This window comes from Cricetulus griseus, chromosome 4 (assembly GCF_003668045.3).
Source record: "Cricetulus griseus strain 17A/GY chromosome 4, alternate assembly CriGri-PICRH-1.0, whole genome shotgun sequence".
Classification (NCBI taxonomy): domain Eukaryota; kingdom Metazoa; phylum Chordata; class Mammalia; order Rodentia; family Cricetidae; genus Cricetulus; species Cricetulus griseus.
The window spans coordinates 54,300,633-54,327,007 of record NC_048597.1 but is presented as its reverse complement, the minus strand read 5'-3'; the positions used below and the strand labels follow the sequence as shown (position 1 = coordinate 54,327,007).

Genomic DNA, 26,375 nt, shown 5'->3' with positions numbered 1-26,375 from the left:
CCTCTATGTTCTCACAATCTGTCCTATTCATCTCTACTAACTTAAAAATCCTAAAATGTTACTTTTGCTGCATCATTCCCTATCTATTCAAGGCTTTCTCCAGAACACAAAATCCTCTACCTGAATGCTCAATAATTCTCACTAGAAAATCTAGAAGCAGCCTTGCAGTTGTAGGAACCATAGCATGGCTCTCCTGAAGCCCCAGCACAGAGAAAGGGTTAAGGGTAAATCCACTGGGAACCTCTGTCCACTCAGATAGAAGTCTGTGTTACAAAGGTGACCGAGGCTCAAATTAAAAGAGGCAAATAAGTCAAGAACCATTTTCATGTATTTTAAATGTAAGGACAGTTATTAGACGAAACACCTGAAACAAACAATAATGAGAGAGTGTTGTTTACAAATGGGAGAAAACCTACCTGGTAAAGGCAGGCTGCTGTTCCAAGGAAAAATGCAATGATGTAATTGAGATCTTCACCATCACTCTGAAAAAAAAAACAAAGAAAGATTACCATTTTGCCGGCAGTACCTATTTAAACAAATAATCTACCAGGATAGGGTATGACAATGTTTATACAAAGTCAAATATTTTACAGAGCAGTGTATAAGAAATTATGAGTCTTAAAAGAGAAATATAAAATGCATAGTAAGACAGAGGAAAGGGAGGGTATTCTGGGGAGATGGCTCAGCAGTTAAAAGCGCTGCTTTTCCAAAGGACAGGGTTCAATTCCTAGCACCCACATGGTAACTCAGAACATCTTTAACTCCATGGGATCCAATGCCTCCTGACTTATATATGCACCCAGCACAAGTGGTACACAGATGTACATGCAGACAAAACACCCACACACATAAAATGAATTGAAATTTAAAAGGCAGAGAGACGAGAAGTTGAGAAAAACTCTAAGTATTCTGTGTCTTGGCCTCACCTATCAAAGGGCATCTCACCCCAGGGAAAATGAGAAGTACCAGGGAAAAGCTAGCTCCCTCCTAACACATCAAGTCTCTTCCTCCTAGTAAAGCTACATAAACATACACAACACCCCAATGTGTGACCAACCAAGTTCCTCCTGCTCACAAGGGTCACAGCCTAAATACAAACTGACAAACTTTACTACCCAAGAGACACATCAATGAATTCTCCAATAAAATGACTTGACATGATAAATAAAACTGTAGCAACTGAAAAGCTACTGTCCACTAGAGAGTGCTAAACCCCAAAGAGAAAGATGGGGACTAGTTCTGATGCCACTGTGCTAGCCAACAGCCACGAGGAAGAAGGGCCAGAGCCTATGTTGTCCTTTGGTTCCTGCAAAGTATCAACAGTCAGCTTCAGTGTCAGTATGAGCAGAACATAATGCCTGGGCAAGAGGAGTAAGTGTTTTTTCTTCCATGCAGGAACATTATACTAAGCCCCTTTTTCTTATTTTAGAAAACGTTAATTTTCTTTTTCCTACAGGGTCTCATTATGTAGCTCAGGACAGCCTCAAATGCTCAGTCCCTTTGCCTCAGCTTCCTCAATGCTGGGGTTTCTGGGTGGGGGAGGGGCATTATGGAATAGAAATAAGAGAAAATTTGCTTGAGTGCAGCTGATTGGGTACAGGACAGTTCACAAGGCAGAGGAGAGTGGCTTATCCTAGTGAGATCTTAAAACAGGAACATTAATCTTCTTAGGATGCTCAGGTCAGTTCTGTCCCAGAGGCAGGAAGGGCCAACTTGAAGCCTTTCCACTTTTATAATTCAAAGACTTTTAAGTTCTGATTTTTTTTAGTCCCTTTTCCTGATTATAAAAGTTTACATTCATTGTAGAAAATTGTGGAATACACAGATTATACAAAGAAACCCACAGTTTGTAATTTCACATATGGGAAAAACTATTGTTAACCCTTTCATGTACTTCTAGTTCTTTGTCTCTGCCTCTCCCCACCCTCTACCACCAAAGAAATAAAACCATACTTTTGCATGCTGTTCTTTAGTACTTTGAATGTATTATAAATGCTGTTCCAACACAGTAAATATTCCTCTAGCACAGGTATGTGAAAGAATGTACAGTCTTTCACTAAGTAATAGGACTTAACTACTGTCCTATAAGGTAATGTTGGTTTTCCTCCGAACTTACATTGCCATTCGAAGCCTCTCTTAATTGCCTTAAGTTCTAAAAGCATGTTTCCAGAGTCAGTCTGACCTGTGCTCAAATCTTTATTTACAAGCTGTGTTTTTCTTATTGCTTAGCTCCTTTCTTTCTTTCTTTCTTCCTTTTTTTTTTTTTTTTTGAAAAATAGAAGTAGATCATTTGTGCTTTGTAGTAACTAATCCAAACATTTTAGAGTCCAAGACTCTGAGGACACTGGTGCTTGACAGACCCTGGGCTCGTGGAGTCTGAGCCTCCATCCTGCACAATGGGAAGATGTGACGCGCAGCACCTCCTGGAAAGAGATCACAGGTCTGCTGACTTCCAGGGCAGCATTTCTACTGCTGTCACAGGATTCAATTTCCAATACACCATACGAAAATTACTTCTGGGTTGGCATCAGCCTAATTATCATTGTTTCAAGACTGATCTTTAGAAGAACTCATGCAATAGAAACAATGTGATAAAAGCTTATGCATTCCTGAGGTGTCATCTCACAACAACCTTATTAACATCTCTAAACTCAGAACAAAGCTAGGGAGAAAGTGCAAATAATCTAATTTACACATTACCCTGAACATGAAATCAAATTTATCAACTTAAAAAAATATATATATATAATATATATATATATATATTCACACACACACACACACACACACACACACACACACACCAAAGAAAAACTTTGGTGCCACATATTTTAGCAAATCCTGCTCATACTAAGAAGTGACTAATCTAGAATAAACTAATTTGTGCCAAGTCTTTTTCATTTTCTGCACACACTGTTTGTGTGTGTGAACATTTTCTGTGCACACTGTGTGTGTAAACACACACATAGGGATACCATACACATGCAGCACAGGTATGGAGGTCAGGGAAAGATGCATTTCATCTTTCCTTCCATTTTGTGGCTCCAGGACTCGAACCCAGGTGGTTAGACTTGGCAGCAAGTGCCTACACCAGCAGAGCCATCACACCAGTGCACTTATCCTGAACTTTTAAACAATAATGACAATAGACAGGTGAGTGCTGATTCTTGTGAGTCTTCTAATTTAAATGTGCCACAAGCACAGAGTCACATAGTACAAGATAAATATTGCAACCATTTTTAGTAGTCAAAGTATTTATAAATCAAGGTTATAAAACTATAAACTTTAAATTAGTACCTATATTCTATTCAAAATCAGGAAATATACAATTGATTATTCACTAGACCTAAAATTGTAATTTCCAAATAAATTCTTTACTTGGTTTTCCTTCTTTTTTTAAAGGCAGGGTCTCACCGTGTAGTCCTGGCTTGTATGAAACTCACTGAGTAGCTCAGGCTGACTTAGAACTCAGAGATTCTCTTGCCTGGGCATTCCCATTGCTGAGATTAAAGGCATGTGCCACCACAGCCAGCAAATCATTTACTCCTTAATGAAGTCTTATAAAAATATGGAGGCTGTTGATTCTGGGACTGCCTTTCCACTCTTTCACCACCAAGATCTGAAGAACTCCATTCAGGTAAGATTTGTACAAAATTTTACAGAGAAGACAGCTTCAGGAAGCTCTTTTTAACTTGTGGTTTAAAGAGAATATCCCTCACATAAAACACACTGATAACCCAGGGGAGCCTACATCAAGTCCAATGGCTATAATGAAAAAAAAAATAACTCTTTATCCCATACAAGCTGTGAACTCAATTCTAAGGGAAAAGAAAAAGTGACCAACACATCAGTTCATTGTCCCACAAAAGATTTTACCTGTAACTGAAATTTTGGTACTTGAAAAAATCCACCAATTAAGTTGGATTAACAAAAGGTTTTTTTCCTTTCTTCTGTTTGCCTAAGTAGGAGTGCTGTTTTTCATCGCTGAGGATGCTGAGGGTTGAACCCAGGGTATAACATAAGAAATATGAAGCTGGGCGTTGGTGGCACACGCCTTTAATCCCAGCACTTGGGAGGCAGAGGTAGCCTGGTCTACAGAATGAGTTCCAGGACAGGCTCCAAAGCAATACAGAGAAGCCCTGTCTCGAAAACACACACACACACACACACACACACACACACACACACACACACACACACAGTGAATTTTTAAAAATATATTAAATCCAGGGTATAAATAAGAACCGATATCCTCCTAGCCCAGCCCTTACTTTGATGAGCAATATTTATATGGTTCAGAGTAAAAGCAGACTATGAAGAGGCACTTAATGAAGCTTTGCTACCACTCTGTTCTCAATCTGTCAGTTCCCACCGTGTTTATTACTTTCTTATCCTTCAAGAGTTTATTTATGCAAATTGAAACACGCTGTTATTCTACCAGACAATCCATGTGTGTGGGGGTGGGGGGGAGTAAGCTGGCAGGGACTAGCGGGTACAAGGTCAATAGATCTGGCCTGTATTTTACTGGCTTTCTCAAAATGGCCATTACCCTGAGGGCGCAAAATTATATATGGACCTTAAAACACTGATCAGATTGCTGAACCAGGCTCTGTTCTAACTGGGGCATCAAAGTCCTCACATGGTCTATGCAGGAGGGAGGCTCAGGCCCCCACAGGCAGAGAAGCCTAATCCATGCTTAGTTCTAAGAGCAGGCTGTACCCTTAATTACTGCCAAGTAGAGCTACACCTCACCGGAGAACATCAAAACATCAAAGCTCAGGGTAAGGGTAACAACACACCTCCCTTTCCAGTTTCCCTTGGGCTTATCATCAAAGAGAAAGTCTTTGTTTTACTGTTGGCTTTTAAAATACAATTTTTTTAAAGACATGTTCTCACTATGTCCTGGAACTCAAGAGAAATCCACCTGCCTCTGCCTCCTAACTGCTGTGCCACAGGCCCAACTAAAATAGATTTTATTTTTTAGATTAGCTTTAGGTGTACAGAAAATTGAGTACGGAGTCTCCATATGCCCCCCTCACTCCCTATTCAGTTTCTAGTAACAACTGGATCAGTGTGGTACCTATATCACAAATACTGAGCTAGTACTGACACTTTATTACTGACTAAAGTCCACTTTTCCTGTTACAGGCTCTGTGCTTTGGACACATGGACAATGGCAGGCACCAACCATTATAGTTACACAGCACCATTTCACAGCTCAGATAATCTCAGACTGTACACACTCTCATCTCTTCCCACCCTGATATCTACTGAACTTACTGTCTATAGGTCTGCCCCTTGCAGAAACTGTCCAGTATGTAGTTTTTCATGCTGGCTGCTTTCACCAAGCAATATGCACTTAAGAGGTCTCCATGTCTTTCGGTGACTGACAGCCACTTACTTCTTCTATTACTGAATGGCAGTCCACTGTATGGATTACTATCATTTAACACTTATCTTCCATGATTAATATAAATATTCACATGTTGAAAGTGCTCTACTCACCTGGTGACAGACACTTAAGAGCACTGTTGCTAGATGATAAGAGTATGTTTAGCTCTGTGATAAACAGCCCAACTGTTTTCCAGAGTGGCTGTAACATTTTGCATTCCCACTTAAGCAGCAAATGAGAGTTCCCTTGTTCCACATCTTCATCAGCATTGGGAAGTGTCAGCTAGCTGGGCTGGGGGCATGTTTTAACAGGTGTTTAGTGGCATTATCATGAAAACTTGCAGTTCCTTGATGACATGCAATGTCCAGCATTTCTTTACATGCCTGTCATGTGAGGTTGTCTACTGATCTTTTGACCATTATCAATGGGTTGATTTTCTTTCTTAGTTTTGAGTTTGAGGATTTCTTTGTGCGTTTAAGAACCACCATCTCCCTTCCTTACAGATTTCTTTCTGTTTATGTGTTTATGTGTTTATATTATGAGTGTGCAGTTGTTCCCAGAGGCCAGAAGAGGGCGTCAGATCCCCTGGAGCTGAAGTTAGACAGTTGTGAGCCATTCAAGATGGGACCTAAACTTGAAGAGTACTAGTAGTAAGCACTCTTCCCCATGAGCCATTTCCAGCCTTGTAGTCAAGACCTTTATCAGAGATGTTTCCAAGTTATCTTTTCCTAGCCTGTGGCTTTCTCATTCTCTTGACCGTGCTTTTCACAGAACAGACTTTGTTAGGTTTTAATGACATTTAGCAGCATATTTTCCTTCTCAACATTTTTAGTGCTGTACATGAAAACTCATTTTTCAGACCCTAGGGTCATACAGGTTTTCTCCTATGCTACTTTTTAAATTATTATTTACAAATTTTAAGTTTTGTTCTTTATGTTTAGGTCTATGACCCATTCTGAATTCCTGTTTATTCCTTGGCATGTGGCTTTCCAGTGGTTCTAGAACCATGTTAAAATTGACTGTCCTATCTCCATTGATTCGATTTTGCTTCTTTATCAAAGATCAGGTATTTTGATCTAAGTTCTTGATTCTGTCACGGTGATCTACTGTTTATTATTTTGCCAATACACTGTCTTAATTACTGTAGTTTATGGTAAGTCTTAAAGTTGAACAATGCAAGCACCATTTTTGTTCTTTATCAGTACTGTGTAGACCATTCTGGGTATGAAATAGTAACAAATAGTCTGTCCCTTACACAGGGCTCCTAAAACCCTTGTAAATAAAGGTGCTAGAAAAATCTTTTGCTCATATTCATCTTTGATACCAGTCCTGCCGCAGATCCCCTAAGATCTTTCTAATTTCCTGAGTTATAGAAGGATTTGACCCAGAATTCCCAAACCTTTTGGAATTTCTTGTGTAAGGAGGACAACTTTCATTCTGAAGCAACTCCTGATGGACTCCTAGATCAGTGCTGGGTACCAGAAAAGACCATAGCTAGACACATGGGATTTCTGTCTCCATCCCAATATTCCAGGGAGGACAGGAAGATAAAAAGTTTAATAACCAATCATGCCTTCCCCAAATCTCTAAAACATGGAATTTGGAGAACTTCTAGGTTGGTGAAGATCTCAACATGTGAAGAGGGTAGCAAACCCATCTCCACAGGGACAGAAAGAAACCCATGTCCAGAGCCTTCCCAACCTCTCCCTCTGTAGCTCTTAATGAATCTGTATCCTTTGGAATACCCTTTATAATTAACACCAAATGTGTTTCTGAGACCACAAACTATTCCAATAAATGACTGTTCCAAAAGAGAGAGTTGCACAAACCTCCAACTCATAGTCAACTGGTCATCAGTACAATCTGGTCGTACGACTGGCATCTGAAGGGTAGGCCCATAAAGCCGAGTCCTTAGCTTGTGAGTTCTGTCCTAACTCCAAGTGGACAGTATTAAAACTGAACTAAATTGTAGGACACCTAGATGGAATTGCAGAATTGCTTGGTATGGAAAGACCTCCTACTCATCTGGTGATAGTAGTGAAATTTTGAATTTTCTTGGTGAGAATACAGAATAAAAGCATTTTTTCTCTACATACTGGGTCTTTTACTTTTCCATATAAACTTTGTGATCAATTCATGGAATCCACAAAATAATTTTCTGGGATTTCTGACTAGGATTGTCTTTAATCTAAGCATCAGGACAGGAAGAACTAACCCCTCAACGATATTGAGTTTTCCTCTCTAATGTGGAATCTCTATTTATTAAATCTTTGATTTCTTTGGTCAGAGTTTATAATCATGACTTATATTGCTCTTGTACATGTTTGATTTGTAAGTACACCCCTCCCCCCAGAGACAGGGTTTCTGTGTGTCCTGGAACTAGCTCTGTAGAGCAGGCTGGCCTCAAAACTCACAAAGATCCACCTGCCTCTGCCTCTCAAGTGCTGGGATAAAAGGCATGCACCACCACTGCCCAGCAAGTACTTCTTTTTTAGTACTTTCAAATTTCAATTGTTTGTTGCTGTAGTTAGACTCTCATCTTATTATATAACTATAATCACTTCATAGTTTCAGGAGCTTTTTGTTGGTTCTTGGGAGTCATTATATAGCTAATCATGCCATCTGCAAACTTATTTCTTTCTTCCATATACAGTTTTTTCCTTTTCATCTTATTGTATCAGCTAGGATTTCCAGTGCAATGTTAGAGAAAAAGTACCTAGTTCCTTGTCATTAAAGGTGTTAGCTGCCTGAGATTTGAAAATTCCCCTTACTCCTGGTGTGCTCAAGCTGTGGGGTTGTTTGTTATTTTTTTTTTTTTTTCATGGATGAAGGGTTTTTTTTTTGGATTTTGTCAAATGCTTTTCTGCATCTATTGATGTGATTATTTGATTATTATTTCTCTTTTAAACTGTTGAAGTGATAGATAGCAGTAATTGGATTTCAAATATTAAATCAGCATTGCACACCTGAGATAAATCCTACTTGGTTGTTATATAATTATTTTTATTCATTACTAGTTTTGGTTTATTAATATATGGCTAAAGATTTTTGCATCTGTGTCCAAGAAAGATAAATGGTCTGTCAAGTTGTCTTTTAAAAATATAAACAAGTTGAGAAATCCCAGCACAAAAAGTCAATTACATCTAAGTAGTAAATAGTTTGGGGAGATTGTTCTTCTGAAACCTAAACCTGTATCACTGCAATTAGACAAGTGTATTACTGATTAGAGAACACAGAACAATTAGCAATGGAGAGAAGCTTAAGTCAGTTGCAGCATGACAGGCTATAGTACACAAAATCTTCCTTCAGAGTTTCTATTATGAACAACAAGAGGAAGGACAAGATAACAGAGTGCGTGAAGGAACTCTACAACACCCTTAACAGGCTGTGCCAAAGAGACAGCCTTGTCTGGACCTTTAACATACAGGTGTTGGGCCTGAGTCCAGCTTCCCAGCTTCCACATAGATCTTCAGTCAGCATGTAAACAAGGCTTTGTGATAGGAAAGCTTATCTCTACCTAGTGCTACTCTAGAAAAGCTACCTCTTTACACACTACCCCACTGTTTTTTTTCTGCTACATCAATAAAAATGTTTTCAAAACTGCCTTATCTATTAGCTTTTCAGTCAGCAGTTTCCACATTGTCTATTTCTTCTCATTGACAGCTTGCCTGGATGCCTGAAAACTGAACTTCTGCTAGAATAAATCCAAACTAGCAGAGGGATGGGACAGAAGGCAGAGGGACAACAGCCGGCATCCTATGCCTAAAAAGAGGCAGAAGCTTTACCTGTGAGTAAACCGTTTAGAAGAGAAACTGTGAAGGGAAAGCCCCATGAATCCCATTTAGAAGCCATGATGTTAAGACACATGATGTCATCTGCTTTCTGTTGGCTTTAGGTAGCTGAACACAGAGGACATGTAGAATGGTACAATGAACCTAGCATGCTGAGCAGATTTTTATAAGAGTATCCTGAACTGAACTGAATGCTGGACACACACACACACACACACACACACACACACACACACACACACACAGAGAGAGAGAGAGAGAGAGAGAGAGAGAGAGAGAGAGAGAGAGAGAGAGAGAGAAAGTTTTAATAAATAGTATCTTGAACTTAATGGTGGAGAGACAGACAGACAGACACAGAGAAAAATCTGATTATAATCCGATAGTGTCAAGAACTCTTGGGAGAAAGTGAATGGAAACAAAGACAACTGTACATTTCAAACATGCTGGACTTTTAAGAAAGGAGATTTCAAAAACTACAGGAAAAGGTTAGATAGTCTGGTAGCTGAAGGTTCTGGAAGAAACTCCCCTGGAAAACGAAGTATCTGAAAAAAACCAGTGACCCTCACACTAACCAGGCAGCTCAGGTTTGAAAAGGCCACTGACCAAAGGAAAAGCCCCAGCACTTACTAAGGATACACAGAAGCAGTGTCCACGAGGACTATCTTCCTGCTCCCACTCTCCTCTGCCCTCTTCTTCCAAGAACAGCTCACCCTCTCTCTTCACCCCTCTTGACTCACAGTAACCTTTCCTCCTCCTAGCTCTAAGAACTTAGTTACTTCTCCTAGATGTCTTTGCCTATCAAATTCAACTTCAAGCTGTGAGAATGCAGGGTCCATGCTATATAGCTTGTTGTGCCCATAGTGCCTGTCAACAATGCCTCCAAAAGACTGGATGATAAAGGAACATGCCAATCAGAAGTCAGTACTTTTTTTGGGGGGGGGGCGATTTGTGGTTTTTGTTTTTTGTTTTGAGATAGGGTTTCATTATGTAACCCAAGCTGGCCTGGAACTCACTATGTGGTTTCGGGTGGCCTCAAATTTGTAACCCTCCTGCTTCAGCCTCCCAAGGGCCAGGATTACAGGAAGGCCCACCAGGCCTGTCTCTGAAAGCATGCTTTTGAAAGAAAGTAGAAAAGGGCGGGTATAAGAACAAAGATTTTGAGCTTGCATTGTAAATTATACTAAGACCTAATTCAATTCAAATCAACTATGAAACAAGTAGAATGAATAGACACGGTTACCTGAAACTACAAAAATAGCACAGTACCTGCAGGAGGCTTTCTATGGCATGAAAGCCTCGAATTAAATTTAGAGCTCCACATAAAAGACTGAGGATAAATGCCACAATCCCTGACAGAGTTGCTGGTTCCAGTCGCTGATGGGCTGGAAAAGAAAAAAAAAATTGTTAGAAATTAATACCAGTATCTCATGTTAGCTGAGTTTATGTGAACCCAAATTCACTGCTCAACTGAGATGGGTTGAAAGTAAATAACTTTAAATAATATATCTTTAGTAATTAAATAGCCCACCCCCAAGGCAGGGTTTCTCTGTGTAGCCCTGATTGTTCTGGAACTTGATCTATAGACCAGGCTGGCCTTAACTCAGAAATCCACCTGCCTCTGCCTCTAAGTGCTGGAAATAAAGGTGTGTGTCCACCAGAGCCAGTTTAAATATTCTTTCTAAAATGAAAAATGTTTGACAATATAAAAAGTCCCATTCTCAAGTCAAATGGAACTAACATTATCTTTCTACATTTTAATAGATGCCTCTAACTCCCATATATTATAAGAGATGTCAGTCAACCACTTAGGAAAAGAAAACTACCAAAATATGTGTACAATTTGCAATTTGGTACAAGTATTTGCAAAAGATAACTTTGCTTGCAGAGTCAATGCAAAGCTCCTATGCTTTCTGAAAATGCTTAGAAAACATTTTTAAGGATAAATATAGCTTGCTTTTAGGCAAAGCCCATGTATTTGGGACAGAAGAACACCACTGGCTTTATGTGAAAGCCCACAGATAAGCACCACCCAAGCTTTTCAATAGAATGAGTCTTACAATCAGGAAGACTGGGACCTTGATCTCTTGAAGGTAAAAATGATTAAAACCAAAACAAACCAAAAACAACTGGCTGCATATGTGACCATTTCATCTTTAAAAGCATTCCCTTAATTTTCAGGCATCAACAAAGTAAAAATATTCTGTTACACAATCATTTCCCTTTATGATCATTTTACAGTTATTAGGATTTACAATTGTGACTAAATGAAAACACAAACTAAACACATAATCAGTAGACTTCAAAAAGGACACTGGCAAAGAGGACAACAGAATCACACTTTCATTACTTTATTTACGACACTGAAGTGTAAAAACCCAACAATGAAATTAATGAGGCTGAACATTAATAAAGGAAAAGCTTGGATCTTTGCAGATTATATTCAACCATCACAGCAGAAAAGATTCCCCAAAGAGTTAATAAAAACCAAAAACCCACATCTCACGAACTATTCGTCAGGATCAGCAGAAAGTACTAATCTAGAGTAACATTCATAATCTCTTCTTTCCCATGTCTAGTCTTTCAGTAAATTCCCTTGAGACGCTAATATGAAAATAGAAAATCAAATGTTTCTGTGTAGTATTGACACCATGGTCTTTCAGCAGTGAAAAAAGTCACAATTAGTCATATTTTGCAGCATCTGTCCCTCCTGGTCCTCCCTTTCTCAGTAAGAGGGGGAACTGGCATCTCATAAAAAGCAATGGGCTTTAGGAATACAACCAATTAACAACTGAATAATCATCAAATATAATTATCAAGTCACACTTCCATACGAAACACACAAAGCCCAAACAGTGAAAATTCTAGCTTTACATGGTCAAGTAAGGTGTGTTCAAAGGAAATCTGCTACCACTTTCATGTGTTGATGGCAATGTATTCAAGAAATGAACAAGCCAATATATATTAAGTTCCTAACACTTGCCTTTCAGCCTCAGAACATGTGCTTTATAATAATAGTATACCATTTATGAGTTCATCATTTCAAAATGACCAAAGGTATTTTTAAAGGGTAAAAGCAAGTACTCAGCCCCCTTTAATGCAGACAAGGAAAGTGCTGCGCACAAGGGCAGGCTGGCATGGTGCCAATTTACTAATTCTAATGTGTTGATTTCCCTGCTTCATCCTCACCCCTTTCCCAGGACCTATGGCTTGTTTTACAAGAAGTTATCAAGCAAACTTCATTCTGCAAACACAAGAGGTTGGCATCATAGAAGGGCACTTTCTCAGTTTGATAAGCAAACAAGGTATTTAACCACATTGTAAAGTATTTATTGTGTGCTATCTGTTACTTCTATTCTATTCTTCTATATGTATATCTTCTGTAACCCAAGGAAAGTCTGCAACACATTCAGTTTGGTACCATGCCAGGAACTAGTAGGTATAGCATATATTTGAAGCCATAACAAACAAAGTGCTACGCAGGAAAAGCATGGATGGTGCTTTGTTTCCTGAAGCCAGGTATCATTACCTGAACAGCTTTTTCATTTTGCTACCATCAGATCTGCAGAGCACCAAACACACCTGGGGCAGGAATATGTAGAAGGAATACGAGGCTAACAGTGCCTCCAGAAAGGCTAGGAAACATCTGGATACAAATATTAAAATGGTATCCAATCTATTATCCAAGAGATGTCTGCTGACAATATAAGGCAATTTCAGGAGCAAAGTTAAAGGCAAAATTCAGACAGCAAGAAGTGAAGTGACAGGTGATGTTGAGGCAAAAGAACGGGTGTGTGTTTTTGCAATTAAAGTAGATAGTGGGGACGGAAGATTAACATCAAACAGGATTGAGTCATTTTCACACAATGTATATAGTGAAGGAGGGCAGTTCAGGGAGGCTGCAACAAGGGGAGGGGGGGAGACTAAAGCAGCTATCATGAAGATTTACAAAGGTGGTAGACTAAACCACAGCCCCTCTGCCCCATGTCAGAGTGCACAAGGTACCACTGAAGAAGTCCAACACCCGGAGGAACATGTTATTAAGATAAAGCCATTTCAGCCTGGTGGTGGTGGTGGTGGTGGTGGTGGTGGTGGTGGTGGTGGTGGTGCACGCCTTTAATCCCAGCACTGGGGAGGCAGAGGCAGATGGATCTCTGTGAGTTCAAGGCCAGCCTGGTCTACAAGAGCTAGTTCCAGGACAGGCTTCAAAGCTACACAGAGAAACCCTGCCTCGACAAACAAAACAAAAGAAGGTAAGGCCATTTCAGGCCTGTTCCCTTAATGAACACAACTTACTCCCTAGAGTAACATATAATACTAATTTGATGACACGCCTTCCTAGTCAGAATCACAGTCTCTTTTTTCTTTCCTCTCCTCATCCCTTCTTTTTTTTTTTTTTTTTGAGTCTGGCCTCAAACCCATGATCTCCCTGACTCAGGCTCCCGATTGCTAGCATTACAGGCATTTGCTATCTACAATTCCTGGTCAGTTTTGTATTTTTTTTTATTAGATCATATTCTTATTCCCATCTTGAAAGTGTTTACTATGTTTATAAAATGCCTCCACAATATTTAGCATAACAATTTCGAGAAAAGGCTTGAGTAAAATAGAATAATATTTTCTGACAACTGGTAAGTTTTCTACAAAACAGATAAAGATTACAGAGATGTCAGAAACTGGAGGAATTTGACTTTTTTAAAAAGAAAAAGTAGAAGCAGAATAAAATTTAAAAGACCAACATTAAATAATGATAAGGGTTAGCTCAAAGACTGTCTGGCAACCTCTCTCTCCCGGAGACTGGGCCACGCCCCCATGAAGCTCTTCCTCTCTAGGACAGAGTAGACAAGAAAGCAACTTATGCTGTAGCCTTGCAGCCCTTTCTTCCCAGGTGTAAGTTTATGGTCTTACCTAGTGCCTGCCTCTAAAATACTCATCACTTAGCCCAGGCCCAGCTAGATCACATGCTATGAAGCTTACCTACTCTACCAAAAACTCTAGAGCCAGAAACTTGTTCTTGGGAACAGATGAGTATACTTTTCCCTTCAGGATCCTGGTGATACCATACATGGCAGCCATCTCTCCTAAGGAAATGTCCCTCAGGATTTAAAGGGAAGTCTCTCCCCACATCCCCTTTAAGGCCCCATTATGCTATCTATGGCCATGGCGATATATTTCTTCTAATTCCTATCCTACTTCAAGGCCAAGTCATGGCTGCCCATGGTTATGAGGTTCTCCTATAAAGCTCATTCCTAAGGGTGATTTTGTGTCAGCTCCTTTCTAAGTTATAACAGTTACTTGTGGGAATGTAAGATAGTACAAATACTTCAAAAACCAACAGTTTCTTAAAGACTTAAGCATGCAACCTATCCTCTGATCCAGAAATGCTGTTCCTCAAGGGAAATAAAACAAGTCAACAAAAATACCTAGCTTTATTTACAGTAAGAAAAGCTGAAAACAAGGCAATGTCCATTAGCAGTAAATATCCTGTAGTATATTCACACAAAAAGTACTCAGACATGCAATACACATATAGAACATTACATTGAAAAGCCGTATACAAACAAGAGCCATACAGCATGATCCTAATGAAAAATATTCTAGAATGAATAAAGTTAAGATAAAAAAATCACAACAGTGGTTGTCTGGGAAAAAGCACAGAGGAAATATATGGGAGCAAATGGAAATGTTCCATATTGTTAAGCAATAATATATTATCATGTCTTTTTATTCTGTATTTCTGAAGGTTTGATATTTTGAGACTTTGCTTTCTTAGGACTAGCTAAATCCTAAAGATGACAATTTGCTCTAGAGAACCTTTCTCTTAGCAATAACCAATTTTGCTTTTCACATCCCACCATCTCCTCTATCTGGCCCCTTTACTCAGGGACCCTAACTGATTTCCTGCCCAATCATCCCAGGGTTAGACATCAAATAGACACAGCCTGTACCCCACTGCCCACATTATTCAAATTAGTTACTCCCAAACCAGTCTTAACTAGTACTTCTCTTGAAAATCACAATAGAGGTTCTTGCCCATATTGCTCTTTCCCTTCCCTAGGGAAACAATCTTTTTCAGTGTTTTTTTCAACGACAGTCATTCTCATGATCAGTTGATGACACCATATTTGAGTAAAATATTAAAATATCCATTTAAAAATATTTGTGCATATAAAAGTATTAATTTCCTTTTAAAACAAAATAACTATAGAAATAAATTACCAAGTATCTGAATGAGAATAGGTAAAGAGCAGATAAAAAGATTGAAAAAAACATCAATACAGTTGCTTAGTTGCTTAAAAGATATTTGGGGATTGATTATACCATTCTGTTTAACATTCATACATCTGAAAATTTTCTATAGTAAAACATTTTTAAAAGACAAGGAAAAAGCAAGGTGTGCTACTTCACTCACTCCATTATGGACAGATTTCAATAACTAAGCACGGCAATATAAAAATATTCATGCCAGACCACAGGGAGAAAGGATCAAAGGATTTAAAAGAAAAGTCAAGAAATGTTTTTAAAGTGACTTAAAAATCACTGTAACAAAGTAGGTGGAAGCTTGAAAACTATAAAATTTTAGTTAGAGGTTCTCTCTCCCCCAAAAAAGAAACCTGTATTTTTACCTTGAGGACTATAGAAAATATTATGTAGACTCAGTCTGAATTAAAATAAATTTTAAAGTAAACTCTAGTTTTAAGTTACTATTTCTTAAAAACAATTTAAACAAATTCCAGTTTCTTCTCACTTTCCCCTTGTGTCTGGTGTTTAATGATTCAGCATGCCAATGTAGTCTAAGTTCAGAGAGAATTTCTAGAGGTTAGTAGTACAAAGAGTTTCTAATGGAGTCTAGTTTTTGGTAGGTCAAACTGGAAGCTACCTCAAATTCAGAGCTAGTACCCAAAGTCCTGAATGTGTGTGTTCCAGTGTGTGAGTGTGAGTGTGTGTGTGTGTGTGTGTGTGTGTGTGTGTGTGTGTGTGTGTGTGTGTACGTGCATGTATTAATGGAAAGATATCCTAAGTAACAGCTACTGCTGGACCCATAGAGTTAGAATTAGCAGAGAAGATGAGCCAATGGAAGAAATCGTGGAGCTTCTCCACCCAAACACCATTAAGACACTAATCCCCTGAGGTAACTGCAATGTAAGGCTTAAAAACCCATGGTGGTGACCCCAATTAAACAGTGATTTCTGTGTTGGAGAGATGGCTCAGTGGTTAAGTACTGGCTTCTCTTAATGAGAACCTGGGTTTATTTCTCACCACCCACATGGCAGCTCACACACTCTGTAACCACAGTTCCTGAGGTTCCAACACTCTCTTCTGGCCTCCTCAGACATCCATGAGAAACACAAATATATATGCAGGCAAAACAACCATACATAATTTTTAAAAATAATAATAAAATTTTTAAAAACACCCCATCAAAAAGTGATTTCCATTTAACATTTCTGCTTGGATCTCTACAGTGGTTATCTTGAAGAATGCCACTTTTTTTTTTTTAAATAAGTTCCAATAGCAAATGCTTTTCACTTTGTAGCTAAGAATGACTCTGAAATTCTGACCAGCCAACCTCCACTTCTGGTTTATTTGGTGTTGGGAGTTGAACTGAGGGTACAGGTTCAGTAGGCAAGTACTCTATCACCTAAGTCCGAGCCTAGCCCTGCAAGTGCTTTCTTAGAAATTATCTCCTGCTAGTAGTACTCATCCATCCATTCTCTTACAAGTAGAAAATGATTTGGTAAACTTTTTTCTCTGTCCTTATAAATAGAAATATTTTGCTTCTACCTGGCAGTACATTAACAATGTTGTCATGGTTGTGAGCCACCATGTGGTTGCTGGGAACCCAACTCAGGACCTCTGGAAGAGCAGTCAGTGCTCTTAACCTCTGAGCCATCTCTCCAGCCCCCAAAAGTAGACATTATTAATGTATTTCTTCACTGTGACATTTATAAACCTAACTCCAATTTATTTCAGTGGCCTTCAGGGTACTCTCAAGGTAGAGCACAAAGTTATTGGGAAAGTACAGAGATAGAAGACTAACAGTATACCATTTCCTGATAATGTGCTTCCCAAATTTATTATTTAACAAACAAGAAAAAGGGGGTGGAGCAAACAAATGTCAAAGTGTTGCTTTTAGTAGGAAGAACAAATAAAAACAAAGAGCAACGTACATGTCACCAGTCACTGTAGAAAGTGATGGCTGCACCATGGTGACAGATATCCTGCTGGCTGCAGGCAGTTTCAAATACAAGAAACAAGTCAGAGATTCTAATTCTCTTCAAGTACCTGATGTTCCTCATTAGACCTTTAGGGTTTCCACTAAAAGGACATTAAAACAACACTTAAATATGAGGACACAAAGAGGAAAACTGACAATAGATGTAATACTAATATGAATTTTTAATGTAGTATCTATATTATATAGATTGCAAAGTGTAAGATATTCCTAGGCGCAAAGCATTTCAAAAATGATAAAGGCACCAATGCTTCAAATCACAAGCTTAAAATACATAATACAGGGGGTTGGAGAGATGGTTTAGTAGTTAGGAGCATTTGTTGCTCTTGCAAAGTATGGCAGGTTCAGTTCCCAGCACTCACATGGAGGCTCACAACCATCCATATAACTCCAGTTTTGGGGGATCCAATGCTCTCCTCTTTGGGTGACAAGTATGCATATGGTGTGCAGACATACATACACGCAAAACACTCATACATATAATACAAAGTAATAAATCTTTAAAAATATATAAAAGCTGGTCATCCTAAAATGAGAAAGATATACAATACCCATCTCTCAAAGGATGGTTGAGGCAGACAGCAAATCAGAAAAGACACAACAGATTTCAACAATATCAGCCATCTTGATCTAAGTAGCACTTTCGGAATACACCACTAACAACAGAGCACACACTTTAAGCAGAAAGAATGACTAACACGGGCTATTTTCTAGGGAATAAACCATATCTCAATAAATTTTAAAGTATGGAAGTCAAATAAAGTTTATCCTCTGAACACAATGGAATTAAATTAAAAATCAATAGACACCTGAAAATGCCTATTGTGTAAAACTACTCAGTACATTTCTAAATAACTCAGGAATTTAGCTCCAAAAGAGAAGCCAAAAGGAAATTTGAAAATAAAAATTCAATATGTCAAAATCTATAGGATGTAGCTAAAGTAATATTGAGAGTGAGATAGGTAGCAGCAAAGGCTTGTATTAGAAAAGAAGATGTCAAATAAATTGCTCCAAATCTCAGAAAACAAGAGCATAGAAACCCAAGATAAGCAGAAAATTAGAAGCAATAAGCAGAACATGTCAATAAGATAGAAAATAAAAATCAATGAAGATAGAATGCTGATTTTTTAAAAAAAAATCAATAAAAGTGATTAGTTTTTATGTATTAGGAGAAAATAGTAAAAGAAAAAAGTACCAGTATCAGAAATAAAGATGACATGATTTAATTTTACGGAAAATAAAGGGATAAAGAAATATGGATTATACATCAAAAATCCATAACCTGAAAAAATTGAACAGATTCAAAAAAAAAAAAAAAAAAAAGACTGCAAATGCTCATTAGGAAAAAGCAGACAAGCTGAGTAGCCCTGACCCTGGTGAAGAAAGTGTAAATCCTCCCAGACAAAGGATTTGAGGTTTCGTTGCTGGGACACTTTCAAAAAACATAAAAGAGGAGGGAACACCTACCAATGTATTTTCTCAGGTTGGCTTTGCCCAGATAGTCAAACCAAGCACAAACAAAAAAGAAAAACTAGAAATCAATTCCCCCAGTAAGACACATATAAAATACCAACATAATTTTAGCAAATTGGACCTGATAGCATATAAAAGGCATAACATATCGTGACCATATGGAATTTATCATATAAATAAAAGATTTATTTTGCAACTGAAAAGCAATCATGTATCTTTCCAGAAAAAAAAATGAAAAATCATATTAACAATGCAGTCACAGCATCCGACAGACAGTTGTGGATGGTGTGTCTTTCCCTCAGATTCTATACAGTCTGCATCAGGTTGTATGGTTCTTTTAAAGTAAGTCTGCTAGAGACTTTCAAATGTATATTAAACAAATACATTTTGATTTTTAAATTTTAAATAGAGTTGCAGTGTGTGGGTGTTTTGCCTGCATGTTTGTCATTTACATGCCTAGTTCCCAAGGAGGTCAGAAAAGGGCATCTGATCCACTGGTTGTGAGCTGCCATGTGGCTGTTGAGAATCAAAACCAGGTCTTCTGCTGTAAGTGCAACCAGTGCTCTTTAATGCTGAGCCACCTCTCAGCCCCATGTTGACTGGTTTTGTACCAAGAAGAAGAGAAGGGGGAGGCGGAGAAGGAAGAGGAGAAAAAAAGGAATATTCAAATCTTTTCTGTTTGTATGTATTGGATTGCTTCATTACTGTTGAATTACAAATTACTTAAATATTTTGGATACTAATCTCTCATGCGCATATGATTTGTAAATATTTTCTCTCTGTGGGTTGTCTTTTCACTCTGTGTTCATGGGAGAGTAAGTTTTAATTTGATGAATTGCATCTTGTATATTTTGTCTTTTTTCACTGTGATTTTTCATATATAATTTATTTTTATCTTATGTGCACTGCTGTTTTGCCTGCATGTATGTCTGTGTGAGACTGTCAGAAGCCCTAGAACTGGAATTCCAGAGAGGTGTAAGCTGCCATGAAGGTACTGGAAATTGAGCCTGTGTCCTTTGGAAGAGCAGCCAATGCTCTTAACCAACCACTGAGCCATCTCTTCAGCCCTAGCTCAAGATCACAAAGAGTCACACCGATGTTTTCTACAAAGAGTTTTGAGTACACAGCTGGTAAAATTAGGCTTTGCATCGAGTTAATTTTTGTGCTTGGAGCTATGCAGAGGTCTAATTTTGTTCTTTTACATGTGGAAACTGGGCTGTTTCACCACTGAATGACCATCCACCACCGTCTTAGAATCACTGTCAAGAATGAACTGGCCATAGTGAGAGGGTTTACTTCTGTGCTCTCAGTTCTACTACCCTGATCTACATGTTAGCCTTTAAGTAGAACTGCTCCATATGAGTTATTGTAACTCAGCAGTACATTTCCAAGATTATTTTGCATATATACTAATATATATATATAATTTATATATATACATATATTCTATATGTATTTTAGAATCAACTTGTCAATTTCTATTTAAAAAAAAAAAAACAGCTGAAAATCTCCATCTACTTGGGAAGACAGCCATCTTAATAAGATTGCCTGCTGGTCCATAAATGTGGATCTGCTTTCCATTAATTTTTGTCTTAACTTCTTTCAAATTCTTTTGCTGGTTTTCAATATATAGGATTCCCATTTCATTTCAGATTGTTTACTGCTGGCGTACAGTGTAACGGTCTTAGACACTGACACTGTATCTTGTGGCCTCTCTGAAGCCATGCACTTGTTCTAATAGTTTTCTAGAGATAGCCTTAGGATTTTCTACAGAAAAAGTCACACACAAATAGAATTAATTATCTATTCCTTCCTTTGCAATCTGAATACCATTTCATTTCTTGTTCTTATTTACTTGTTTAATGACTAAATTATTTAAATGAAATAGTTTCCCTTTCTCCCATATTTGTAAAATCAAACCATATGTGAAATGTCATATTCAGTCCACATTTAAAGAATACTAACAAACTGAAGCAAATTATAGGGATAGGGAAAGAAACAAAATGACAGAAGAGTCTTAAGAAAGTGAAGATGTTTTACATGAAAAACTCATGCTAGAAGCATACAAAGGATGGAACTGCCTTCTGCTTCAGCTGGGAGAGGTGACAGAACCTCAGACATGCCAGTAGGCATTAACAGGGAAACAGACATTAGCTTAATCCACAAGGAAATTTTTAATAAGTAGTCCAACAATGGCATACTATACTTTTATGAAATAGTGAGGCCTCCATTTTAAGGAAAAGTTTTGTCCTGTGTACTTTCAGTGGGAGGGGAGATCTGAGTAAATAACCACTACAACTTTTGCAGTTTCTGGTATAGTCAAGATTCTTATACTAAATGTAGCCTATTGGCATAATAGAAAGTACTTTTCAGGCCTACAAACATTTCTAGAAAAATGTTTACAAGGAAATGAAATGTTTTCTTAGCAAAGAAACCTTCTGAGATTGTCATTTGGAAGTAATTTTCAGAATAGTCGAATCTTTAGTAGCCTACTTTATATAACAACTGGGAGAATGGGTTGCTTTGAACTTCCATATTCTTCCATGTAATTGATTTAAAACACTAGAATAAAGCAATTCATTTTCAAGAGTTCCTCTGTTATTTTCTTAGGTTAATAAAATAATTAAGATCCAAAACTCACCAGAAGAAATCTTACCAGCACCTTTACAGTCAACAGAAAATGCAGATGTGACTCCATTGGCTGATCCCAGTGCACACATGGGAATTTGATAAGGGGGCCTCAGCTTGATTTCCATCTGCATGTCAGACAGATTTATTTTTGTTGAAAGAGACCTGGGATTATTATATCGCTGCTTGGTCCTCTGAATGAAGTTATCTATGTAAAATAAAAAATAAATTTCCTTGCAGTCATTTGTTAATTAAATCATTTGAGAGTGTGATGTTTATGGGTATAAATTTTATAAAGTTTGTTATTCAAAGCTATTCAATTTGTGAAGGGATTTCCAATATTATATTTAGCAGGTTGCTATATCATGGAGTCAACAGTTTTACACTCTAAATGTTAAACTCTAGAATGAAGTTACTATAACCAAATATGGACTTCCAGGAATTACAGAAACAAAAAGAAAACAACTTGTATTGTCAACCAATGCCTTAACTTTTATTTTCTTATCTCATAAAATATGCAATCTGTTATTAGCTGTAATTACATACAAATTACACTATAAGCAATATTTTTATAAATCTGTTTTCTTGTTTATTTTTTACAACATTCCGTAGTATGTTCTGCAGAATAAGTTTAGTAGAATCAATAAAACAAATTTCCTAAATATCTTCCAAGCAGAATTTTATTTTTACTATTTCACCTCTTTTGATGTAAAATAAAATCCATAACTTTGACCAGATTTTTCTGGTTGAGCAAACTACTGCCCATAGGCCAAATCTGAACTGCTGTTTTTGTAAATAAAGTTTTATTAGACAATAACTATTCTCATTCATTTATGTATTGCCTGTGGCTGCTTTCAAGTTGCAATATCAGAGCTGAGTAGTTGTGGCAGAGAAGAAGGCCCTTAAAACCTGAAATACGTACTCTTTGATCTTTTCCAGCAAGTGCTTGCCAACCCCTGTTCTACATTAAGCAGACTATAAAAGATTAGCACATAAACACTAAACGGAGTCTGTGGCTTATAAACTTCTCATTGAGAATCTGTCCTCTGGGATTCGTTCTTTGGACTAATAATCACAATCTCCTTCACAGCTCAAACACATTTTTTCCTAATAGACATCCAAATTAAGAACTATAGATCCTTTGCCAACTATTCTATCAAAATCAAGGTTGCAGAAGTTTCTCCCCTACTCCCCAATATTAGATGATAAATTGTTTATCCTGGAGACAGGATAATAAAGAGTACAGAAAAGAACAAAACAAAACAAAACCAGGCCCTTACCAAATTCAATGAAACAGTATGGTCTGACAGCAGTATTTGTCTTCATCATGTTATAAGTAGTAATGAACTCCTTCTGAAGCTCATCCAGGAAAGAGAAGGCCAGAACATTTGGGTAATTTTCAGTGCACAACATCATGTAGCTCACTCCCAGAGAGCTAATAAAACTACAGTGTAAAAAACATTGGTTTTAAAATTTCAAATTAAATCAAGGTAATTTGTTGCTTCACAAGACTGGTTCTATATACCATAAACTGCTGCTACAGTAGCAATGAAGATATCAACATTTATTACATATTCCAGCAACAACTTTAAAGGAACCAACATATAATACTATCTAAAGTTGTGAATGCGTAAGAAAGGTAGATACACTATACATCTAAAATTTCAGCTAGTCATCACAGAGTAGAAAGCAAGGGAAAGAATATACAAAAATGTAAGCATCCAAGTAGCTAAAGGCCAACCCTTCACAAAATCAGGTGGAAATTATACACTCAAGTCAAGAACTGTTCAGAAAAATCTTATGGACACTGACCCTGGAAAGATACACAGAAGTTAGCATGCATCGGGTGACCACTGGGATTGGTCACTGGTCTCTTGAAATCATCATTGAACCAAGAGTCAAATCTTTTAAATTACAACATTGAGGGGGAACGAAATTATATGTATCATTGGAAGGAAAGGAGGAATTTTTTCATTCATAGCAATGACAAATACATAAAAGAGAGAGAAAGGAGCATGTTTTATAGCAAAATGCTGAGAACTCCCTCGTTGGAGGAGGTAATACTGGAATCGGGGGAAAAAAACAAAACACTATTTTAGAGCCATCTAAAAACTGGATCAGGAAAAATTATCATGAATATTGAATTCCCCAGGAGGAAATTTTGAGGTGCCCCAACATATTTGTATGGCATCGTTCTCACCTTCCTAATGCCATGACCCTTTAATACAGTTCCCTCATGCTGTAGTGACTTCCAACCACAAAGTTACTTTCACTGCTACCTCATAACTGCGATTTTGCTACTGTCATGAATCATAATGTAAATATCTGTATTTCTGATGGTCTTAGGTGACCCCTGCAAAAGAATTGTTTGACCACCCCCCAATTGGGGTCTTGGCTCACAGGTTGAGAACTACTGCTTTAAGACATTTTCCAATAGACTGTTTATTAGTTGTAAGAGGAAATCACATAGTAGTAATCAGAGAACATGTTGACCAAGGTATTCCAATATCAGTAATGAGGGACAAGTGGACACATGCATCTCCCTCAAGTAACAACCTAAGAAAAGACATCACTTATAACTGGGGATGTATAGCCTGAATCTAATAGTAAAGAAACATCAAAATAGCCAACACTCCAATTTTTAGATAGGGAGGCATATTCTTTAACAACAAAACAAACAAAAAACCCTCAATGCTGTAAAAAAGAAATAAAGATTATAAAAATGCTCCCAATCAAAGAAATCTAAAAAGTCATGCCAACCAAATGTGATAATCCCTAGTCTGGATCCTGGGCAGAGAGGGCTGAGCTGCTATAATGAATATTTCTAAGATTAAATGATAAAAAAAGCAGGCAGTATGTTACAGTAGCAATATTAAATTTACTATAGCTGATTATGGTATGCAGTTAAGTAAAAACCTATTTCCAATCTTAGAAAATATACTTTGGAATAGTTAAGAAGGCCTGGCCTTGGTATGTAGCTCAGTGGTAGAGCATTTTCCTAGCATAAACAAGCCTTCGATTTGTTCTCCAGCATGCAGGCAGGGTATCGAGGAGAGAAGGAAATATCTGTAAGTTTCTTCCAAATGGTTCAGAAAAAAATAAAATAAAATAAAAACACATAGGTAGGAAAATATCACAAAGCCGAGTATGGAAATACATTATTAGGCCTTCTCTTATTCATATAATTTTTGTAAGCTTGAAATTGTTTCCAAATAATATGTTAACTGTGCTTTAAAACTTCTACTTTAAGCATGGAAACATTTCATTTAAACATGTTACACTGAAATAAAACTTCCTAAAATACAGCATATGCCTTCCTTCCATAAATAAGTGGTGAGTGGAATATAAATTAACCATTTAATGAGTCACCTTTTATTGTACTGACCACACAGCTGGTCAAGCCCAGGAACAGTAAATCATCACAACATTCAGGTTACGGCTCCCACTTGTGTGCTACATCCTACTAATCACAGCAATCTGTACTGTCCGCTTGATCCATCCCAGTGAGCTTTTTCCTCTCCTAATACTGTAAAGAATTTAAGATTTATTTGTGCATGCGTGTGTGCTGTGTGCTGTGTGCTCTGTGTGTGTGTGTGTGTGTGTGTGTGTGTGTGTGTGTGTGTGTGTGTGTGTGTGTGTGTGTGTTGGTGCATGGTGCACAACCCTGTGCATGCTCAGAGGCCAAAAGATGTCAATGTCCTCCTTTATCGATTCCATCTATTTCCTTGAGACAGGGTCCTTCACTGAACCTAGGGATTGCATTTTTCAGCTAGACTGTAAGTCAGCAAGCCCAGAAATCCTGCTTCTTGGAGCAAATACAGAACACCTGGCTTGTTATGTGGATGCTAGGATCCAAATGCTAGTCTTCATGGTTGTGTAGCAATAAGCACTCTTAACAGGTAAGCCATCTCTCCAGCACCCAGAATTTCTTTTAACTTTTGGAGTGAATATGCTAACACGATTCAATGTTAAAAGGGGCTGGGAGCAGACTGCATACTAGTCTTCTCCACTTATTGCCATAGGTACACAATTCTTCTCCCCTTAGGTGAGTCATGTTACTGATTCCCTCTGCATCTTTTATATTGTGAGACACACTTGTGATAAAATTGTACTCATTTTACTCCAGGAACCCAGAACTCCTTTCTAAAATTCCACCGATAGTCATTTTTGCAAAGTTTCTAAAATTGTAACCTATTAGCAGGACATAAAATTAATAAGTCATAACATTTTATTTTAAAAAAGGAACAGAAAAATTTTGAATATATATTGTCTCATGAAACACTCAGCTTTCTATACATATATATATATATATATATATATATATATGTCGAATTTATATCTCTTCTCAAGAATCATTAATTTTTAAAAAGTTTAGCTATATAACATGGAAGTTTTTCTAAAAATTAGTATTTTAATCAAAAGTCAATTTTTTTTGTTGATTTTGTCCTTTGGGGGGGCATTGAAATAGGATCACTATTAGCCCAAGGTAGTCTTGAACTTAATAGCTCAGGATGGCCTCACACTTCTGATCCTCCTGTCTCAGACTCCCAAGTACTGGGATTACAATTATGTGCCACCAAGCCTAATCTAAAATATATTTTCTCAAGATATTTTCTTGTCTCAAAATATATTGTCATTATTAAAACTCTTTGCTATGTTATTAGCATTTGAATGCACTCCACAATAGTTTGAATATCTTGGACACAATTAGTAATTGGCTTTCATCCATTCAGAACTCTCAACTAGCTGAGACACAGTTATTTCATTATCATCCAATAATGTGAATGAAGTTTTTTTACCATATTTTCTGTGTTATGTCAGAGTTTTGCTGTACTTCCACAGTAACAGCTCAATAAGC

The 26,375-nt window shown here is 37.6% G+C and overlaps 1 protein-coding gene across 3 annotated transcripts in view; it reads right to left on the bottom strand.

Moving 5' to 3' along the window:
- Sec22a (SEC22 homolog A, vesicle trafficking protein) overlaps positions 1-26,375 on the bottom strand; it is a 54,146-nt gene that overhangs the window by 8,989 nt on the left and 18,782 nt on the right. For all 3 annotated transcript variants that reach the window (XM_027412771.2, XM_027412773.2, XM_035444586.1), the window contains exons 3-6: positions 22,798-22,961; positions 21,531-21,725; positions 10,450-10,565; positions 417-482 (exon numbers count right to left, since the gene is read on the bottom strand). In XM_027412771.2, coding sequence (XP_027268572.1) covers positions 417-482; positions 10,450-10,565; positions 21,531-21,725; positions 22,798-22,961 — 541 coding nt within the window. The remainder of the gene's footprint in view (positions 1-416; positions 483-10,449; positions 10,566-21,530; positions 21,726-22,797; positions 22,962-26,375) is intronic.